Source organism: Scyliorhinus torazame, chromosome 16 (genome assembly GCF_047496885.1).
Source record: "Scyliorhinus torazame isolate Kashiwa2021f chromosome 16, sScyTor2.1, whole genome shotgun sequence".
Classification (NCBI taxonomy): Eukaryota; Metazoa; Chordata; class Chondrichthyes; order Carcharhiniformes; family Scyliorhinidae; genus Scyliorhinus; species Scyliorhinus torazame.
The window spans coordinates 71496773-71516376 of NC_092722.1; the positions used below are offsets into that span (position 1 = coordinate 71496773).

General features: G+C 47.3%; 1 protein-coding gene and 1 non-coding gene across 2 annotated transcripts in view; both read left to right on the forward strand.

Moving 5' to 3' along the window:
- Positions 1-16671: 16671 nt before the first annotated feature.
- Positions 16672-16742, forward strand: trnag-gcc (transfer RNA glycine (anticodon GCC)). The gene has a single exon. It is a non-coding gene; the product is annotated as a tRNA-Gly (tRNA).
- A 2311-nt stretch (positions 16743-19053) lies between these two features.
- LOC140392372 (CD209 antigen-like protein C) overlaps positions 19054-19604 on the forward strand; it is a 45827-nt gene continuing 45276 nt past the window's right edge. Inside the window, exon 1 of the mRNA XM_072477669.1 lies at positions 19054-19157. Within this exon, the coding sequence (XP_072333770.1) occupies positions 19121-19157 (37 nt within the window). The 5' untranslated portion in view covers positions 19054-19120. The remainder of the gene's footprint in view (positions 19158-19604) is intronic.

Here is a 19604-nt window from a genome sequence, read left to right on the forward strand (position 1 = left end):
ACCCCTTGACGAAGCTGTGCTGACTCAGTCTTCTTTTATCATGCATTTCCAAGCACTCCGCGATCTCATCTTTAAGAATGGTCTCCAAAATCTTACCAATGACCGAAGTCAGGCTAACCGACCTATAATTTCCCGTCCTCTGCCTCCCTCCCTTCTGAAACAGTGTTGTTACATTAGCCACTTTCCAGTCCTCTGGAAAGATCACCACCAATGCCTCCACAATCTCCTCAGCTATCCCTTTTAGAACCCTGGGGTGTAGTCCATCTGGTCCAAGTGATTTATCCAGTTCAGACCTTACAGTTTCCCCAGAACCTTCTCCTTAGTAATGGTCACTGCACTCACCTCTGCCCTCTGGTTCTCCTGAAACTCTGGGATCTCACTGGTGTCTTCCACCGTGAAGACTGATGCAAAGTAACTATTCAATTCGTCTGCCATTTCTTTGTTTCCTATTATTACTTCTCCAGCCACATTTTCCAGTGGTCCAATGTCTATTTTTGCCTCTCTCTTACCTTTTATATATTGAAAAACTCGTCCTATCTTCCTTTATACTACTAGCTAGCTTGACCTCATACTTCATCTTCCCCACCCTTATTGCTGTTTTAGTTGTCCTCTGCTTGCTTTTAAAGGCGTCACAATCCTCTGGCTTCCCACGAATCCTTGACACTTTGTATGCGTTTTTTTTTTAGCTTTTCTGCTGTCCTTGACTTCCCTTGTCAGCCATGGACGCCGTGACCTACCCTTAGCATGTTTCTCCCTATTTGGGATGAATTTCTGTTTTGCCTTCTGATTAACCCCCCCACAACTCCTGCCATTGCTGTTCCACTGTCTTCCCTGCTAGGCTCCTTTTCCAATCAACTCTGGCCAGCTCCTCCTTCATGTCTTTGTAGTTCCTCTTATTTAATTCTAATACCGTTACATCTGATTGCAGCTTCTCCCTCTCAAACTGAAGGGTAAATTTTATCATTATGTGGTCACTGTTCCCTAAGGGTTCCTTCACCTTAAGTTCCCTCAACAGGTCTGCCTCATTACACATCATCAAATCCAGAATTGCCTGTTCCCATTCGGCTCTGTCACAAGCTGCTCCAAAAAACATTTCTTAGGCATTCCACAAATTCCTTTTCTTGGGATCCATCGCCAACCTGATTTTCCAGTCCACCTGCATATTGAACTCCCCCATGATTATTGTAATATTGCCTTTTTTACATGCCTTTTCCATTTCCTGATTTATTTTCTGCCCCACATCCTGACTACTGCTTGGGGATCTGTACATAACTCCCATCAGGGTCTTTTTACCTTTGCGATTCTTCAACTTTACCGACAGAGATTCTATGCCTTCTGAACCTATATCGCTCCTTGCTATCGATTTAACTTCATTCTTTACTAACAATGCAACCCCACCCACTTTGCCCATCTGCCTGTCCTTTTGATAGGACACATATCCTTGTATATTTAGATCCCAGCCCTGACCCCCTTGAAGCCATGTCTCTGTGATGCCCACAATTTCAATGAGCGCAACAAGTTAATTTACCTTGTTCCGTATACAGCACGCAGTTAGGTACAACACCCTCAATCCTGCATTCATCACTTCCCTATTCACACTTGTCACAGTTTTTGCTCTGCTTGAGGGTGATGTTGTTCTTTTATTTTGGTTCTCTATTTCCCCTTCAGTTATTACACCTTCTAAGCTCACATTCTGGTTCCCACCCCCCCGCCATACTAGTTTAAATCCTCCCGAGTGAATTTAGCAAACCTCCCGGCCTGATTTATGGTCACCTTCAGTTTAGATTCTGTCCTTCTTGTACACGTCCCACCTGCTCCAGAAGAGATTCCAATGGTCCAGAAATTTGAAACCCTCCCTCCTACACCACCGATTTAGCCATGTGTTTAGTTGCACTATCCTCCTATTTCTAGCCTCACTGGCACGTGGCACAGGGAGTAATCCTGAGATTACAACCGTAGAGGTCCTGCTTTTTAGCTTACTACCTAACTCCCTGAACTCCTTCTGCAGGACATCATCTCTCTTCCTGCCTATGTCGTTTGCACCTATGTGTACCACGACCTCTGGCTGTTCACACTCCCCCTTCAGGATGTCCTGTGTATGCGCAGAGACATCCTTGACCCAGGCACCAGGGAGGCAACAGACCATCCTGGAGTCTCTTTCACGTCCACTGAAGCACCTATCTGTGCTCCTTGCTAGAGAGTCCCCGATAACTATCACTCTCCTGCACTTTGCCCTCCCCTGCTGAGCAACAGAGCCAGTTGCGGTGCCACTGTTCTGGCTGCTGTTGTTTTCCCCTGATAGGCTATCCCCCAACAGAATCCAAAACGGTATACCTGTTAGAGAGGGGGGGCAAGCACAGGGGATTCCTGAAATGACTGCCTGCCCTTTCTAGCAGTCACCCATCTGTCTGTCTGCACCTTGGGTGTGGTCATGTCTCTATAACTCCTATCTATGACGCTTTCCGCTGTGCTGTACCTGCCCTGGGAGTGTTTGATGGGGACAGTGTAGCGGGAGCTTTACTCTGTATCAAACCCTGTGCTGTGCTCTACCAGTCCTGGGAGAGTTTGCTGGCAACAGTGTAGAACGAGCTTTACTCTGTATCTAGCCCCGTGCTGTACCTGTCCTGGGAGTGTTTGATGGGGACAGTGTAGAGGGAGCTTTACTCTGTATCTAACCCTGTGCTGTACCTGTCCTGGGAGTGTTTGATGGGGACAGTCTAGAGGGAGCTTTACTCTGTATCTAACCCTGTGCTGTACCTGTCCTGGGAGTGTTTGATGGGGACAGTGTAGAGGGAGCTTTACTCTGTATCTAACCCCGTGCTGTACCTGTCCTGGGAGTGTTTGATGGGGACAGTGTGGAGACAGCTTTACTATCGATGTGACCCCGTGCTGCCCTGTCCTGTGAGTGTTTGATAGGGACTGTACAGAGCGACCTTTACTCTGTGTTTAATCCCGTGCTGTATCTGTCCTGGGAGTGTTTGATGGGGACAGCACAGAGAGTCCTGTACTCTGTATCTCATCACGTGCTGTACCTGCCCTGGGTGTGTTTGATGGGGACAGTGTGGAGGGAGCTTTACTCTGTATCTAACCCCGTGCTGTACCTGCCCTGGGTGTGTTTGATGGGGACAGTGTGGAGGGAGCTTTACTCTGTATCTAACCCCGTGCTGTACCTGCCCTGGGTGTGTTTGATGGGGACAGTGTGGAGGGAGCTTTACTCTGTATCTAACCCCGTGCTGTACCTGCCCTGGGTGTGTTTGATGGGGACAGTGTGGAGGGAGCTTTACTCTGTATCTAACCCTGTGCTGTACCTGTCCTGGGAGTGTTTGATGGGGACAGCGTAGAGGGAGCTTTACTCTGTATCTAACTCTGTGCTGTACCTGTCCTGAGAGTTTGATGGGGACAGTGTATAGGGAGCATTACGCTGTGGTCAGGAAAACTGGCGTCAAAAGGCCACAGATTCACAGTTTTGCAGGGGGCTAGCAGGCAGCTGTCGTGGAGCTCGCAGCAGCAGCTGCCGATATGGCCCCTGCGCTTCCGGGTCAGAGGCCACGCATGCGCACGGCGGTGGCCTCCAGCAGCCGCACAGTGCGCCCTGGCAGACTCAGCCCGCAGACCAGGACCCCCGTAAGAGGGGCTCCGATCGGCCGCTCGCCCAAGCCAGACCGCCCCCACACATAGCACCCAATCCCGAATGAGCCCCCCCCCCCCCCCCCCCCCCCCCCCGCCTTGCCCTCCGATCGACCCTCCCCTGACAGTGGCAGCCCTGGACTGAGTTCACAGCCGCCTCGCAAGTTTCCCGAACAGCAGGACCAGACCACGCCGTCGGGAATTTGGCCGGTCGGGGATGGAGAAGAGCGGTGCGGGCCTCAGTCAATGGCTTGAGGTGCTGGATACTTGGCGCAGCCTTCTCCCCGAGTACGCCACTTTGGAGGAGGCGGAGAATAGCGGAACCGGCGCTGCTCCTGATTTCGAGCAGGAAAATGGATTCTCCAACTCGTCGCCGAAAGTGATTTCGGAGTCGGGGTGCGGAGAACCCAGCCCATACCTCCCCAAAATGTTCCAAATTCACCAGATTGGGCAACATCTCATTGATACTTATGGTTGCGTGGCCTCTTTAAGGGGCTACACGGACAACGCGACAGGCTCGGGGCCAATTGCTTGGGAGCACTCGAGCCCAGGCAAAATGGAGTTTATGCAGGGTCCGGGGAGCGAGACCCCGGGCAGTGTGGACTAGGGAGTTGAAGAGTAAGAATGTTCAATGCCCGTTATCAAACTGCCTTCGTCTTTCATTAATAAACTCCTTTGTTCATCTCCTCCAGCTCCGACAGCCCTCCCTATCTCTGTGACCACCACCAGCCCCGACAGCCCTCCCTATTTCTGTAACCACCACCAGCCAAGACCCCCTCCCTATCTCTGTAACCTCCTCCAGTCCCTACACCCCTCCCTATCTGTGTAACTTCCTCCATTCCCGACACACCTCCCTATCTCTGTAACCACCTCCACTCCCTACATCCCTCCCTATCTCTGTAACGTGTCAAACAGCCATCCTTCCATCAGCCTGCCACCTATTAGATTACAATGCCAGTGCCATTGCTGCCAGCGGCTCGTGCCAACTTGAAGTGACGCACAGGTCACGCAAAGCCATCCTTCCCGTTGAAATCGTGGGCTCCTCGAAAGCCTCCCTGCTTGGCGCGCAGGCATGCAAGCTGTTGAACCTAGTTCAGAGAGTTCACTCTCTCTCTCCTGCTGACACGTCTGCCTTTCAGGACACCGACTTCAGGGTGCAACTCGACACCATTATCAACCAGCATCACGATGTCTTCGAGGGCATGGGCACGCTCCCGTACACCTACAAGATCTTATTAAAACAGAATGCCATGCCTGTGGTGCACGCACCTTGCAGGGTCCCAGCGCCCATTAAGGACCGCCTCAAGCAGCAGCTGCAGGACCTCCAGAACCAAGGAATGATTTCCAAAGTCATGGAACCAACTGACTGGGTCAGTTCCATGGTATGTGTTAAAAAGCCTTCTGGCGAATTGAGAATTTGCATTGATCCCAAGGATCTAAATCGCAATATCATGAGGGAGCATTATCCAATTCCCAAGCGCGAAGAGCTCATATGTGAGATGGCTCGCGCCAAGCTCTTCACCAAACCCGATGCCTCAAAAGGGTTCTGGCAAATCCAGCTCGACAAATCCAGCAGGAAACTTTGCATATTTAATACCCCCTTTGGCAGATATTGTTACAACAGGATGCCGTTTGGGATCATATCTGCTTCAGAAGTGTTCCATAGGATGATGGAACAAATGATGGAAGGCATTGAAGGTGTTCACGTCTATGTCGACGACATAATCATTTGGTCCACCACCCCGCAGGAGCATGTTAGTCGCCTCCAGCGCATATTCAAACGTATACATGAGCATCGCCTCCGCCTCAACAGGGCCAAATGCTCTTTTGGTCAGAAGGAACTCAAGTTCCTCGGTGACCATCTCCCAATTGGTTGTGCAGCTGGATGCGGTCAAGGTGGCTGCTATCATAGCTATGAAAACGCCAGAGGACAAGAGGGCGGCCCTCCGATTTCTGTGCATGGTCAATTTTTTAGGGACATTTGTCACTAACCTCGCCTCTCATACCACGGCTCTCAGGCACCTGGTCAGGAAGATGACAGACTTCCAATGGCTCCCTGCCCATGAGCGCGAATGGAGTTAAATCGAAACAAAACTGACCACGGCCCCGGTCTTAGCTTTCTTTGATCCAGCAAAGGAGGCCAAAATTTCGACCAATGACAGCCAATCCGGCATTGGGGCAGTGCTCCTTCAACGTGATGAGGCCTCATCATGGGCCCCCGTTGCATATGCGTCACGGGCCATGACCCCCACGGAGCAGCGCTACGCGCAGATAGAAAAGGAGTGCCTGGGCCTTCTGACTGGTGTCGTCAAGTTTCACAATTATGTCTACGGACTTCCTCAATTCACCGTCGAGACCGACCATCGCTCGCTGGTCAATATAATACAGAAAGACTTGAACGACATGACGCCTCGCCTCCAGCGTATTCTTCTCAAGCTCCGGCGATATGACTTCCAGTTGGTATACACCCCAGGCAAAGACCTCATCATTGCTGACGCTCTCTCCAGGGCAGTCAACACTCCATGTGACCCAGCGGGATTTGTCTGCCAGGTTGATGCCCATGTGCCATTCGCGGCCTCCAATCTGCCTGCCACGGATGAACGCCTCGTCCAAATTCGCCGCGAGACGGCGGCTGACCCCTTGCTACAATGTGTCATGCGCCACTTAACAGACGGGTGGCTCATGGGCCAATGCCCTCAGTTCTATAATGTCAGAGATGATCTGGCGGTAGTAGACGGGGTTCTTCCAAACCTGGACCGCATTGTCATCCCGCATCGCATGCGCCAGCTTGTCCTGAAACAAGTACACGAGGGCCACCTTGACGTGGAAAAGTGCCGCCGACGGGCTGAGAGGCAGTGTACTGGCCCGGCATTAATGAGGACATAGCCAACACAGTGCTCAACTGCCCCACTTGTCAGCGCTTCCAGCCGTCCCAACCACGTGAGACCTTGCAGCCCCATGAGTTGGTCACGTCACCATGGACCAAGGTGGGCATCAACCTGTTCCACGCACTGGGTAGAGACTATGTCCTGATCGTGGACTACTTTTCGAATTACCCGGGGGTGATACGGTTGCACGACATCACCTCGTCTGCAGTCATTCGTGCCTGTCAAGAAACCTTTGCTCGACATGGCATCCCGCTCACGGTCAAGTCGGACAATGGTCCCTGCTTCGCAAGCCAGGAATGGTCCAGCTTTGCCAGGCAGTACAATTCTGCCCATGTGACATCCAGTCCCCTGTGCCCCCAATCCAACGGCAAAGCGGAGAAGGGAGTCCATATAGTCAAACGGCTCCTCTGCAAGGCTGCCGATGCTGGGTCCGATTTTTACCTCGCCTTGCTGGCCTATCGCTCCGCCCCACTGTCCACTGGCCTGTCGCCAGCCCAGTAACTCATGGGCCGTACCCTGAGGATGACGGTGCCGTCCATTCATGTCCCAGACTTAGACCACGTTCCGGTCCTTCGCCGGATGCAGCTGTCTCGTGCACAGCACCAAGGCGGCTCATGACTCCCGAGCAGCTGATCTCCCTGCTCTGGCTCCAGATGACAACGTCCGCATCCATCATCCGGATGGTAGCTGGTCTGTAACCGCTGTTGTCCTTCGGCAGGTGGCCCCCCGCTCGTTCCTGGTTCGTCTACCGGATGGCTCCATTCTGTGCTGCAATCGACGCGACCTTCGTCTCGTTCCACGCTCACTACGTGATCCTCCACTGTCGCCTCGCCCTCTTGCTGACCCCGCCACGGACTATGCAGAAATCCCTGTCACTCTGCATCCCCCTGACTCTGACGCAGTCCAGCCCGCTCCTGAACTGGCTCTCGACCCACCCTTGAGGCGGTCAACCAGAATTCGTCGCCCACCTCAGAGACTTAATTTATGAACTTTGCGGACTTATGGACTGTCTGAATTGTTTTGTTGCTTTGTTTGATCATTTCCCTGGTTTGCATATAGTGTTCAGCTCGTTATTCTTGTTGCATACTGCTTCTCTGCATCAGGCACCTTCCAATGTAAATAGCTTAGTCCTCATGTACGTAGTCCTGTAAATATGTCTTCGCACCCCACACGTAGTTCAGAACATTTTCACCATACATTATTTACTGCCACACACATACATTCTTTTATAAAAGGGGGGATGTCATAATATACACCAGTATATTATGGTGCAGATACACACTCTGATGGACACACAGCGGGACCAATCAACACACACAACACCGCAGCCTATCACCAGTTAGAGCACACGCACTATAAAGACAGGGGGCATCAGAGTTCCCGCTCATTCGAGATGCAGCCTCCTAGAAGGACAGAGCTTACAGCTTGCAGCACACGTCTTCACCATGTGCTGAGTGCATAGACTGGTTAGGACAAGGCATAGATCTTTAGTTCAATCTAATATTGTGTTAACCCCAGTGAAAGTATGTTCAACAGTTTCTGACTTAATAAAATAGTGTTACACTATTTTAAGTGTTGGTGGCCTGTATTTGTTCCACGGATCCCGAGCACCCAACACATCAATGGAGAGACAGAAAGCAAGAGAGGCCGAGCAAGAGGCAGAGACAAGGAGAGAGGCTGTTGCGACACTCTGGATGAGTATACGGTCAATTCCAGCCTCCCTCGACCCAGAGTCGCAACATAAGTGAATTAACAAATAATTTTAAGATTGTGGCCCTGGACTGCAACAATGAGTCACAGGCACCAGGTGTATGAGTAAAACATGATAAAAAAACTGTGTATTTATAACAAGGAAAAAGATGAATATATAATGATGAGAATCTAACTATTCCCCAAACCCAGTCTCACCCTCCACCCAGACATACACTGGACAGACAAACAGTGGAGAGGGGGGTGGAGGTGGGGAAAGGTTAAAAAATAACAGGGATTAAGAGGTATGAGATGGTTCTTTGCTGCCGAATTAGCAGTGTTTGTAGCCAGCGATCTTCCGAATTATGTCTTCAACCAGAACCTGCAGGCTGCAAATGCTCTCTAAATCACAATACAGAGCGAGAGAGAGTTTTTAAAACTGCCTTATGCTTGGATCTCTACACAGAACTCAGGACAAAATGGAGCTCTTCACAAGACCTGCCTTTCTTTCACAAGTTTCTGAATGGCTCCACCAATCGCAAGTGAGAACAGGAGATGACCAGAATTTCAGATGCATTGATTGACTGCTTGCCAAATCCATCAAACTGACATCACGGGATCTGCCACAGAGTGTCAAGGGGAATTCCTGAGCTGGTTCAATTGGCAGTCTGTGGCGGGGAGGCGTGGAGGGTGGGGGGGTGGGGGTGAGTTTCAGCTCAAAGAATCACAGAACAGACAAAGGATTTTGGATGGATCCTTACACACCTCCCCCCCCGCCCCCCCCCCGCTAAAATAATGAAATGTCAGGACACGGACGTTTCATTCTGAGGTATGCAAGACACCCATACCTGTCTAAGCTAGACCTATTAAATAAGTGCCCTGCCCAGTTGCTACATAAGTAATGATATATTTTTTAAAAACATGACAAAGCACTTGCAATCACATTAACGTTCGCAGGAAGTACATACAGTCTTTACATCAAACAATGTGAAGAATAACAGTGACAGGGAAAACCCTCTGTGTCCTATGTTTTAAATGTCTTTATAAATGCAAGTGGTAAACAGTTTGAAGAGGTTCAGGGCGGCCAGCAGTGATTCGTCCTCCAACATAGCCATCAATCTCTCAGACTCTTCTTGGCTTTCAATGGACCACACCAGTTATTTTGCTTGTTCCTGCAACATATCCAACATACATTGTTCCTCAGTCTCTTACTGAGCCAGTCTCTGTGGTTGTAGTCATGATGGAGGTGGTTCAACAGGTTGGAGGTCCACACTATGGTTGATAACTGGATGCCCTCTGCCTATTGTCATGGGAATGTTACTTTAAGAAATGTTTGTCTGCTCAACTGGCTGCAGTTATGTCAGAGACTGGGTGGAGCTGAGCTCTGGCTCTGCTTTTTAGTTTCGCTTTGAGGAAAAGCTTGGGTGTGTCTGTTGTTTGGTTTCGTTTTAGTGTTGGAGCTGCAGCCAGCCAACAAAGGTGTCATTTTGATCTCTCTGCCATCTAAAGACTATCTCTGGACCATTTGGTGAATTCAGTGATAACTGCTCTCAGTAGAGAAATTAAACCTGATGTGCTTATGTAAAAAGGGTTTTTGTCTTATGGATGTTAAAAGGAAAGTTTAAGGATTACTTAGAGTGTTGTATTCATTGGGGGTTGTATTTGAAGTGATGGTTGCTAAGATGTTCACTGTATGTTTTAAAAAGATAAACTGAGTTCATAGAAAAAAACATTGTTTTACTTTTAAAATACTTTTAGATTTCTGCTGCACCACACCTTTAGAGTGGGCCATGTGCTCTCCATACCACAATCTAGTAAAAGTCGTGGGTCAGGTGATCTCCATGATATACTTAGGAGTTCTCTAAACCCTGGTCCATAACAAATTGGGGGCTCGTCCAGGATAAAGGTCTATCTATTGTGTTGACTTTCCAAACTTAAAGAAGGTGTGAGCATTTTGTGGCAGCTTTTCAGGTGTGGTAATTTAGTTTAAGTAGGAAGTGTGTTGTGGACAATGGCTCATTCAGAGGCTCAGAGGTTTTTGGGGGTGGAGATGGTCACACGCAGTACCTTACGGACAGAGACTAAAAACAGACTGGTAGATCTGGCAAATACATTGCATTTAACATTATCTGCCAAGGTACAAAAAGATGAGGTACGTACGGTGGTAGCTGAGCATTTACAATTGCTTGAAATACAGTCTGACGCATTAGTAATGGCAGAACTTCAGTTACAAATCAAGCAACTTGAACATGGAAAAGAATTAAAGCAGCTTGAATACAAAATGAGAGAAAAAGAAAGAATAGCCCTAGCAGAACAAAAAGAGAGAGAAAGGGAGATACACATCAGGGAAAAAGAAAAAGAGAGAGAAAGAGATAGAGAGGAAAAAGAAAAAAAGAGACAAAGAGATAAAGAGGAATAAGAAAAAGAGAGAGAAAGAGGTAGAGAGGAAAAACAAAAGGAGAGAGAAGAAAAGAGAATAGAAAGAATGGTCCGAGCAGAACAAAAAGAAGGGGAAAGGAAAATACAGATCACGGAATAAGAAAGAGAAAGTGAGAGAGATGAAAAGGAAAGAGAGAGAGAGGACAGGGAAAGAGAGAGAGTTTTAACTTCGAAAAATGGCCATGAAACACGACAGTCAGTTAACATTGGCGAATGGAAAGAAAAACGGAGGATAGTGATGAGGATGAAGCGAAAGAGCTTCATAGTCGAAGGCTTGGTGGGGGTCTATTTAAGTATGCCCATGCATTGCCAAGGTTTGATGAGAAGGAGGTAGAAGCCTTTTTCATTTCATTTGAGAAGGTAGCTAAACAAATGAAATGGGCACAGGAGATGTGGGTATTACTGATACAAACAAAGTTGGTAGATAGAGCTAGTGAAGTGTTTGCATCACTTTTCAGAGAAGGTATCTGAGACGTATGAGGAGGTAAAAAATCCATCTTAGGTGCATATGAACTAGTGCCTGAAGTCGACAGACAAAGGTTTAGAAAGTTAAGGAAATAACCAGATATGGACCAACCACAGAAATACAATCAGATCAAGGATCAAATTTTACATCAAAGTTATTCAAAGAAGTTATGGATAGCTTAGGAATAAAACAATTTAAATCAACTGCGTACCATCCAGAATTGCAGGGAGCGTTAAAAAGGTGGCATCAGACATCAAAGACAAATTTGAGGGCTGATTGTCAAGATTATCAAGAGGTTTGGGATAAAGGAACCCCATTCATACTGTTTGCAATTAGGGATGCACCTAATGAGTCAACCAATTTCAATCCTTTTGAACTAATTTTTGGTCATGAGGTAAGAGGACCACTTAAATTGATTAAGGAAAAATTGGTGAGTGGGCAGTCAGAACTTACATTATTGGATTACGTGTCAAATTTTAGGGAACGATTAATAGAGCAGGTGAATTGGCTAGACAGCATTTAAAAGGTGCACAACATGTGATGAAACGGGTCGCGGACAAGAAAAGCAAAGTTCGTAGAATTGCCTGTGGAGATAAAGTTTTAGTATAGTTACCAGTGGTAGATGAACCTTTAAAAGCAAGGTTTTGTGAACCTTATCAGATTGAAAGGAAATTAAGTGAGGTGAATTATGTAGTACGCCGTTAGTTACGAACGCCGGATAGAAGCAAAACTCATCGAGTGTGTCATGGGAATATGCTTGAAAGGGAAGGAGAGAAAAAGGAGGAGTTTTTAATGAATCTAACTCAAAGTGACAAATCAAATCCAGATGACTTTGAATTTGACATACCTCAAAGTAAATTGGAAAACGAGGATGTTCTTAAAAATTGGGATAAGTTGGTGAGTTACCTTCCAGAGGAAAAATGGATGGACCTGAAAGTGTTATTGCTATCACATGGGCAAGTTTGTGGAGATAAATTGGGAAGTACTACAATGGCTATACATGAAATGAAATGAAATGAAAATCGCTTATTGTCACAAATAGGCTTCAAATGAAGTTACTGTGAAAAAATCCTCGTCGCCACATTCCGGCGCCTGTTCGGGAGGCTGGTACGGTAATACATGATGTAGATGTGGGAAATGCTGTTCCAATTTAACAACATCCAGACAGACTTAACCCTTTAAAATTAGCACAGGTTAACAAAGAGATTGAAAGTATGCTTAAAAATGGCATAATTGAAATGGGTTGCAGCCAATGGAGCTCACTCATAGTGATGGTACCAAAACCAGACAGTACCCAATGGTTGTGTGTGGAATATAGAAAGGTTAATGCATTTACAAGTGTTATGGGTCAGGGTTTAGAGAATCCCAAAGTGTTTCATGTAGTTCACCTGACCCACAACTTTTAATAGATTGTGGTATTGGGAGCACACGGCTCACTCTACAGGTATTGTACAGCAGAAAATGGACCAGTGGTTTTTAAAACAAAAGAATGTTTCTTCTATGAACTCAAGTTAACCTTTCTAAACAAACAGTGAACATCTTAGCAACCAGTAAATCAAATACAACCCCCAAAGAATACCACACTAAATAACCTGAATGCTGTCCTTTTAACAAAACTTAACAAATCTTTCAAACAGGAGCACATTAGAGTTATATTCAATACTGAGACTTTTTTACAATTCCGATTTCACCAAATGATTGAGAGATAGTCCTTCATGGCAGAGATCAACAGCAGTGCAGCTCACAGCCACACCCAAGCTTTCTCAAACTGAAACTAAAAAAAGCAGAAATGGAGCTCAGCTCCACCCACACTCTGACATCCACTCCAGTAACATGAGCAGCTCCATATCTTAAAGGTACATTTCTTAAACACCCATTTCTTAAAGGGTACTCTCACGTGACACAAGAACGGACTCTTATCCTATCCCACGTTTGGAGGATTGCATTGAGAAAGTGAGGACCATCAGCTTTTATTTCCAAACTGGATTTACTTAAAGGTTACTGGCAGGTACCTTCATCCGAAAGGGCAAAGCAGATTTCAGCTTTTGTGACTCCAGATGGTATATACCAATTCAAAGTTATACCATTTGGCATGAAAAACACCCCAGCCACATTTCAACGGTTAACTATCAAAGTTGTTTCAGGATTACCCAATTGGGCGGTCTACATCGGTGATCTGTTAATCTTGAGCTGGACATGGACAGAACAATTGAAGCAACTGATGGAGTTATTCAATCGACTTCAGGAGGCGGGTTTGATGATAAACCTAGCCAAAACTGAATTTGGAAAAGCCCAAGTCACTTTTCTTGGCCGTACAATTGGACAGGGTGGAATGGTCCCATGGGATGTGAAAACAAAAGTTATTGGGGAGTTTCCGATACCTTCGACACAACGGGAAATAATGCGATTTCTTGGTATGATTGGATTTTACCGGAAATTTGTACCGAATTTCAGCAGTGTGGTCGCTCCACTGACTTGCTCAAGAAGCGTAACAAATTCCAGTGCACAGCCGAGTGTCAACAGGCATTTGATGGCCTGAAGGCTGTGCTAACCACTGCTCCTGTGTTAGCCATCCCAAATTACACAAAACCATTCAAAGTGGCTGTTGATGCGAGTGATGTGGGCGTAGGTGCGGTGCTTCTACAAGATGACGACGAAGGGCTAGAACGGCCTATTGGTTATTTTTTGAAGAAATTGAATTCTCAGCAGAAGAAGTATTCTATGATTGAGAAGGAGATTTTGAGCTTGGTGCTGGCTTTGCCACATTTTCAAATTCATGTGACCAGCAATCCGTCTGACACAATTATCTATACTGATCATAATCCAGTGACGTTTTTGGAGCGATTCCGGAACAACAATGCCAGACTGGTTCGATGGAGTTTCTTGTTCCAGCCATTTCATTTAAAAATAATACATGTGGCAGGACAAGAAATCCGGATAGCCGATGTTTTGTCTGGAATATGATGACGAGAAGCCGGTTTGGCAGATGTGAAGAACTGAAATGGACTATCTTATTATACCTGTGTGCGGGTATTGTTTTTTGAAACAAAAAAGTGTTTTTACCGTGTGCATTTCTGAAAGGAAAAGGTGAAAAATGAAATCATCTTAAAGTTGATGGTTCATTTCTTTTTTTCTTGGGAGGAGGTGTCATGGGGATGTCACTTTAAGAAACGTTTGTCTGCTCAAGTGGCTGCAGTGACGTCAGAGTGTGGGTGGAGCTGAGCTCTGGCTCTGCCTTTTAGTTTCGCTTTGAGAACAGTTTGGGTGTGTCTGTTTTTTAGTGTTGGAGCTGCAGCCAGCCACAGAAGGTGTAATTTTGATCTCTCTGCCATCTAAATACTATTTATCATTTGGTGAATTCAGAGTGATAACTGCTCTCAGTAGAGAATTTAAACCTGATGTGCTTCTGTAAAAAGGGTTTTTGTCTTATGGCTGTTCAAAGGAAAGTTTAAGGATTACTTAGAGTGTTGTATTCTTTGGGCGTTGTATTTGAATTGGTTGCTAAGATGTTCATTATATGTTTTAAAAAGGTTAACTGAGTTCATAGAACAAACATTGTTTTGCTTTAAAAATACTTTTAGATTTATGCTGCACCACACCTGTAGAGTGGGCCTTGTGCTCCCCATACCACAATCTAGTAAACGTTTTGGGGCAGGTGATCTCCTTTGGAGTTGTCTAAATCCTGGCCCATAACACTATGCTCTGTGAGTACCTTCACCATACCTGCCTCTTTCTGTCCCTCAGGTGCTGCCACCAGGCTTTCCTGATTGTCTAATGAGTGCCCAATGGAATTTTGAGGAACCTCTACCTCCCAAGAAGCAATAGGATTGTTAATCCTGAGAGATTCACTTCTGACCAGTGGATTTTTCGAGCCCCACCAGCTTTACATTCTCTCTTGGCCTTCACATGGCCATTTTCAGCGACAAGGCCCGCTGAGGGGTCGGTCCTCTCAGCGTTGATTGGCTCGACAGACACAATTCCTGGGGTGACAACTTTTACCTCCTCATCAGAGTTTGCGTAAACACCGCCTTCACCTCCACTTTCAGAAACAGAGTCTGGGACATCACTTACTCTAGGATCAGTTTGGTTGTCCATCACCTCTGTGTGAACACAGAACCACTCCAGGATTCTCCATCCACATTCCCCTTAACTGTTCAAAATATTTGATTATCAATAACTTCACCTTCCTTGCCCTCTACATCTGCTCCCTCGAAGAGGCACTTGATAGGATATGGGTTAACCAGCTGCCTGCTCGGTACCACGCCACAGTCCTTACTGCGTTCGACCTGACTAACTGACGCTGTGCAATCAGGTATACTTTCCTTCAGAGCAAGGGAATGATGATGGGTTTACTGCAAGAGGCAGTAAGAAATTACTTTTAGGCAAGTCCAATTCACCTACTTCTTCTGGTTTGCTAACTCCTTTACAAGCTTTGCAAAAATTTGTTGCCAATAGTCTAAGTTCAATTGGTGACGAGTCTACTTGGGAACAACTGATGATGATTGTGTCATAGTCGGCGTCATAGTCACAGTCAAGATTGTCATCTGACTCTTCCTCCTGCCATCACTCTTGCAACAACTGCTTCCCATTACTTCATCATCAGAACATTGGTCCAAATCAAAGCTTTCATCTGACTCTTCCTCCTTACCAACACTCTGGTAACAACTGCTCACCAGTACCTTATAATCAGAACCAAAATTGAAATCAATATCCTTATCTGCCTTTTCATCCTTAAGGTGACCTTCCCCCTGAGAGTGTAGGATCACTTTAAACATGATCAACAGCTGTCAACCCTTCTTTCTGTAAGTCCTCAACTGCCCAACAGATTTTCCCAGCTCCCTCGTGCCCCACTGTCGACATTTCGGGTGCTAACTGCAGTTCTTCCTTCAGACTCTCTGTCACCTTGGGTGGAGCTACCACCTTCACTCCAGCTAAATTATTACCCAAAATGAAGTCTACTCCTTCCACTGGGAATTTCCTAACCAACCAACCATGACTGGACCTGTCACTAAATCACATTCCAACTGCACTTTATACAATGGAACTGGGATACAACTTCCACCCATCCCATTCACCAATACCTCAGCTTTCACTTAGCTTTCTGGAGGAAAAAACAGATCCTTCTCCAGCACAAGTTTTTGAGTAGCCCTGTGTCTCTTAAAATTGTTACAGGTTTGGCTACTTCTGTCAAGAAAAAAGGGGGTGACGATCCCCGTGGACACAAAACTGGCATAACTCTCGTCTACCTCATTCTCTTCACCTGCTCCCACAACAGTGTTCATCTTGCGTCTCCTAAGTATAGTTAATGCCACAGAATCATTGCCCACTTTCGCTCCCTTTTCAGAATCCTTCTTCTGAACCCCCCAGAAGTCTCCTGGGCTTTCCTTGCAACATTTAAATTGCTGACTGAACGTGTCCCACCTTATTGCAATGGGAACACCTGGGCTTCCAAGTCTCACTTCCACCCCCAGGACCTTCTGAGGAGGCAATCTCAGAGCATTGCCACCTAACCAGTGGTTCGCACTGGTGGATCAGTGGTTTGCATTGGTGGTTTAGTGGTTTGCATTGGTGGTTCAGTGGTAGAATCCTCGCCTGCCACGCGGGAGGCCCGGGCTCGATTCCCGGCCAATGCATCGCAGCCTTTTTGGGCAGCACGGTAGCACAACTGGATAGCACTGTGGCTTCACAGCGCCAGGGTCCCAGGTTCTATTCCCCGCTGGGTCACTGTCTGTGCGGAGTTTGCACGCTCTCCCCGTGTCTGAGTGGGTTTCCTCCCACAGTCCAAAGATGTGCAGGTTAGGTAGATTGGCTAAATGCTAAATTGCCCCTTAGTGTGCAAAAGGTTAGATAGGGTTACTGGGGTCTGGGGATAGGGTGGACGTGTGGGTCAACACCGACAGAGGGCTGTACGAATACACCCGTCTGCCCTTTGGGGTTTCATCGGCCGGAGCAATTTTCAATATGTGATGGAAAAGATTCTGTGGGACCTACTCAGGGTGTCTGTGTCCCTGGACGACGTACTCATCACCTTGGGCCTCTGAAATATTAAATCTGGAGAACCTGGCCGAAGTCCAATGGCATTTTGAACAGGCCGGAGCCACCTCCGCAGGGAGAAGTGTGTTTTTAATGTCCCCGAAGTCACTTATTTAGGGCACCGGGTCGACAGGAAGGGACTTCACCCAGTGGAAGACAAAGTGCGGCCATCCAGCGAGATCCCATCCCTCAAGGCCCGGCCGAACTCCATCCCTTTTTAGAACTTATCACCTGTTCTGGGAAATTCATCCCCTACTTGGCCACACTGCTGAGTCCACTCCACCGATTGTCAGAAACAGACCCCAGTGGGAATGGAATTCCCCCCCACACCAGAAGCCGTTCCAACAGGTAAAAATAATAATAATTTTTAATATCACAAGTAGCCTTACATTGCAATGAAGTTACTGTGAAAATCCCCCCACAAAGGAAGTTGTCCTCCGAGAAGCTGCCGACACATTTCGACCCAGAGAAACCACTTCTCCTGACGTGCGACACTCCCCCTTACGGAATAGGAGCCTTTCACGCAGATCGGATGCCCGACGGGTCAGAGCGACTGATAGCTTTCGCGTCACTCACACTGGCCGACGCCAAGTGGAACTCTGCCCAAATCGAGCAGGAGGCCTGGCTGTTGTGTTTGGTGCGAGGAGGTTCCACCAGTATGTCTGCGGCCACGCAGTCACCGTCTATATCGACTGCAAACGTTTACTTGGGCTATTGAATGAGGATTGAGTGATTCCCCCGATTGTGTCCGCTGGAACACCGCTCAGGCACACGGATCCCACATGCCCATGCGTTGAGCTGCCTGCCCCACACCACAAGACTGCCAGCTCCCGCCTAGACCGCAGAAGTAGCAGCGGCCCTCCACTTCATGGATTCCTTGCCGGTCACGGTGGCTCGCATGAACCCAGGCGGATGGATCCAGACGGACCCACAGCTGCCGAGGGTCCGACACATGGTTCAGTAAGGAGGCTGTGCTGATATGCATCACTGTGAATACACAAGGGGTTAATGTAAATACACTACAACTAAGTGGACACTAGAGGGAACACTGGTGATGTCATGACATGCAGACATACAGCTGATGAACACGTAGAATAGGATATGACCAATGGGCAGTCAAGACACCCAGAGGTGACGCTACCGCCAGGGGGCAACCCATATAAAAGGACAGGGTACACATGCTCTTTCTCTTTCCACAGGCGGCACTCAGAGAGAAGGGCAGGGGCAAATCAGCAGCATCATACCCACCGCATGGCTTAGAGCAGACTGGTTAGTTAGACTGAGTTACTATAGCAAGATTAGCAGGAGAGTCGAACTCAAGTAGGAGAATTGTTAACTGTTCAATAAATGTGTTAAACCAATCTCCAAGTCTGAACCTTCCTTTGTCAGAGAATACATCAAAGAAGCAGCTTATGCTACATAGAAGCATAACACAACAGGAGCCAACACAGAGCTTTGCCTGATGATCTGCGGCTTATACGACAAAGCTCCCGGAGCTGAGCGTCGAGGATATCGGTGTTGGTAAGCAGAGAATCCTACCCAGTGAGTATGAAAGATGGTGTGGGAGACATAGAGAGACAGATAGAGAGAAAGTGTGAAAGATGGTGTGAGAGAGATAAAGAGTCTGATAGAGGGAGAGTGTGAAAGACGGTGTGAGAGAGCCAGAGATAGACAGAGTGAGGAGAGTGTGAAAGATGGAGTGAGAGATTGTTGCTGGGAAACTGCTGCACACGGAGTCAGAACAACCACAGACTTTTATATCACGGGAAGTGTCATTGCAAAAAGGAACAAAGAGGCACAAACAGCTTTGAGGAAGTTCTCACGCAGGCATCGAGTCAGAGGAAGGAGTGAGTCACACCTGAGAGAGAGAGAAAGAGACATGACAGGAAGAGAGAAGAGAGAAGAGAGACAGATTGAGAGAGGGAGAGAGGGAGACCCTCAGACACAAACCAGGGAGCAGGACAGCAGCTGCATCAATATGAGAAACATCAGCAAAGATACAACACCCAGTCCGGGTAAGATAAACCTTTCAATAGAGGGAGAAAGAGAGAGGGGGAGACAGGGAGAGGGATGAGCAGGAGAGAGCGAGACAAACAGAGAGAGAGTGAGGTGGAGTGGGGTAGAGAGAGACAGAGAGAGAGAGAGACAGAGACAGGGAGATAGGGAGAGAAAGTAAGAGAGTGGGAGAGAGTTTTATATATAGAGAGAGAGAGACATAGAGTGGAAACAGAGAGAGAAAGAGAGATACAGAGAGACAGGTAGAATAGAGACGCAGACAGGGAGAGGGAGAGACAGTGAGAGACAACGAGAGAGATTGAGAGGAAGAAAGAGTGAGAGAGAGACTGAGAGAGAGGGACTGAGCGAATGGGAGACAGAGATAGGGAGAGACACAGAGTTTGAAAGATGATGTGAGAAAGAGACAGAGAGAATTTGAAAGATGGCTTGCGAGAAACAGAGAGTTT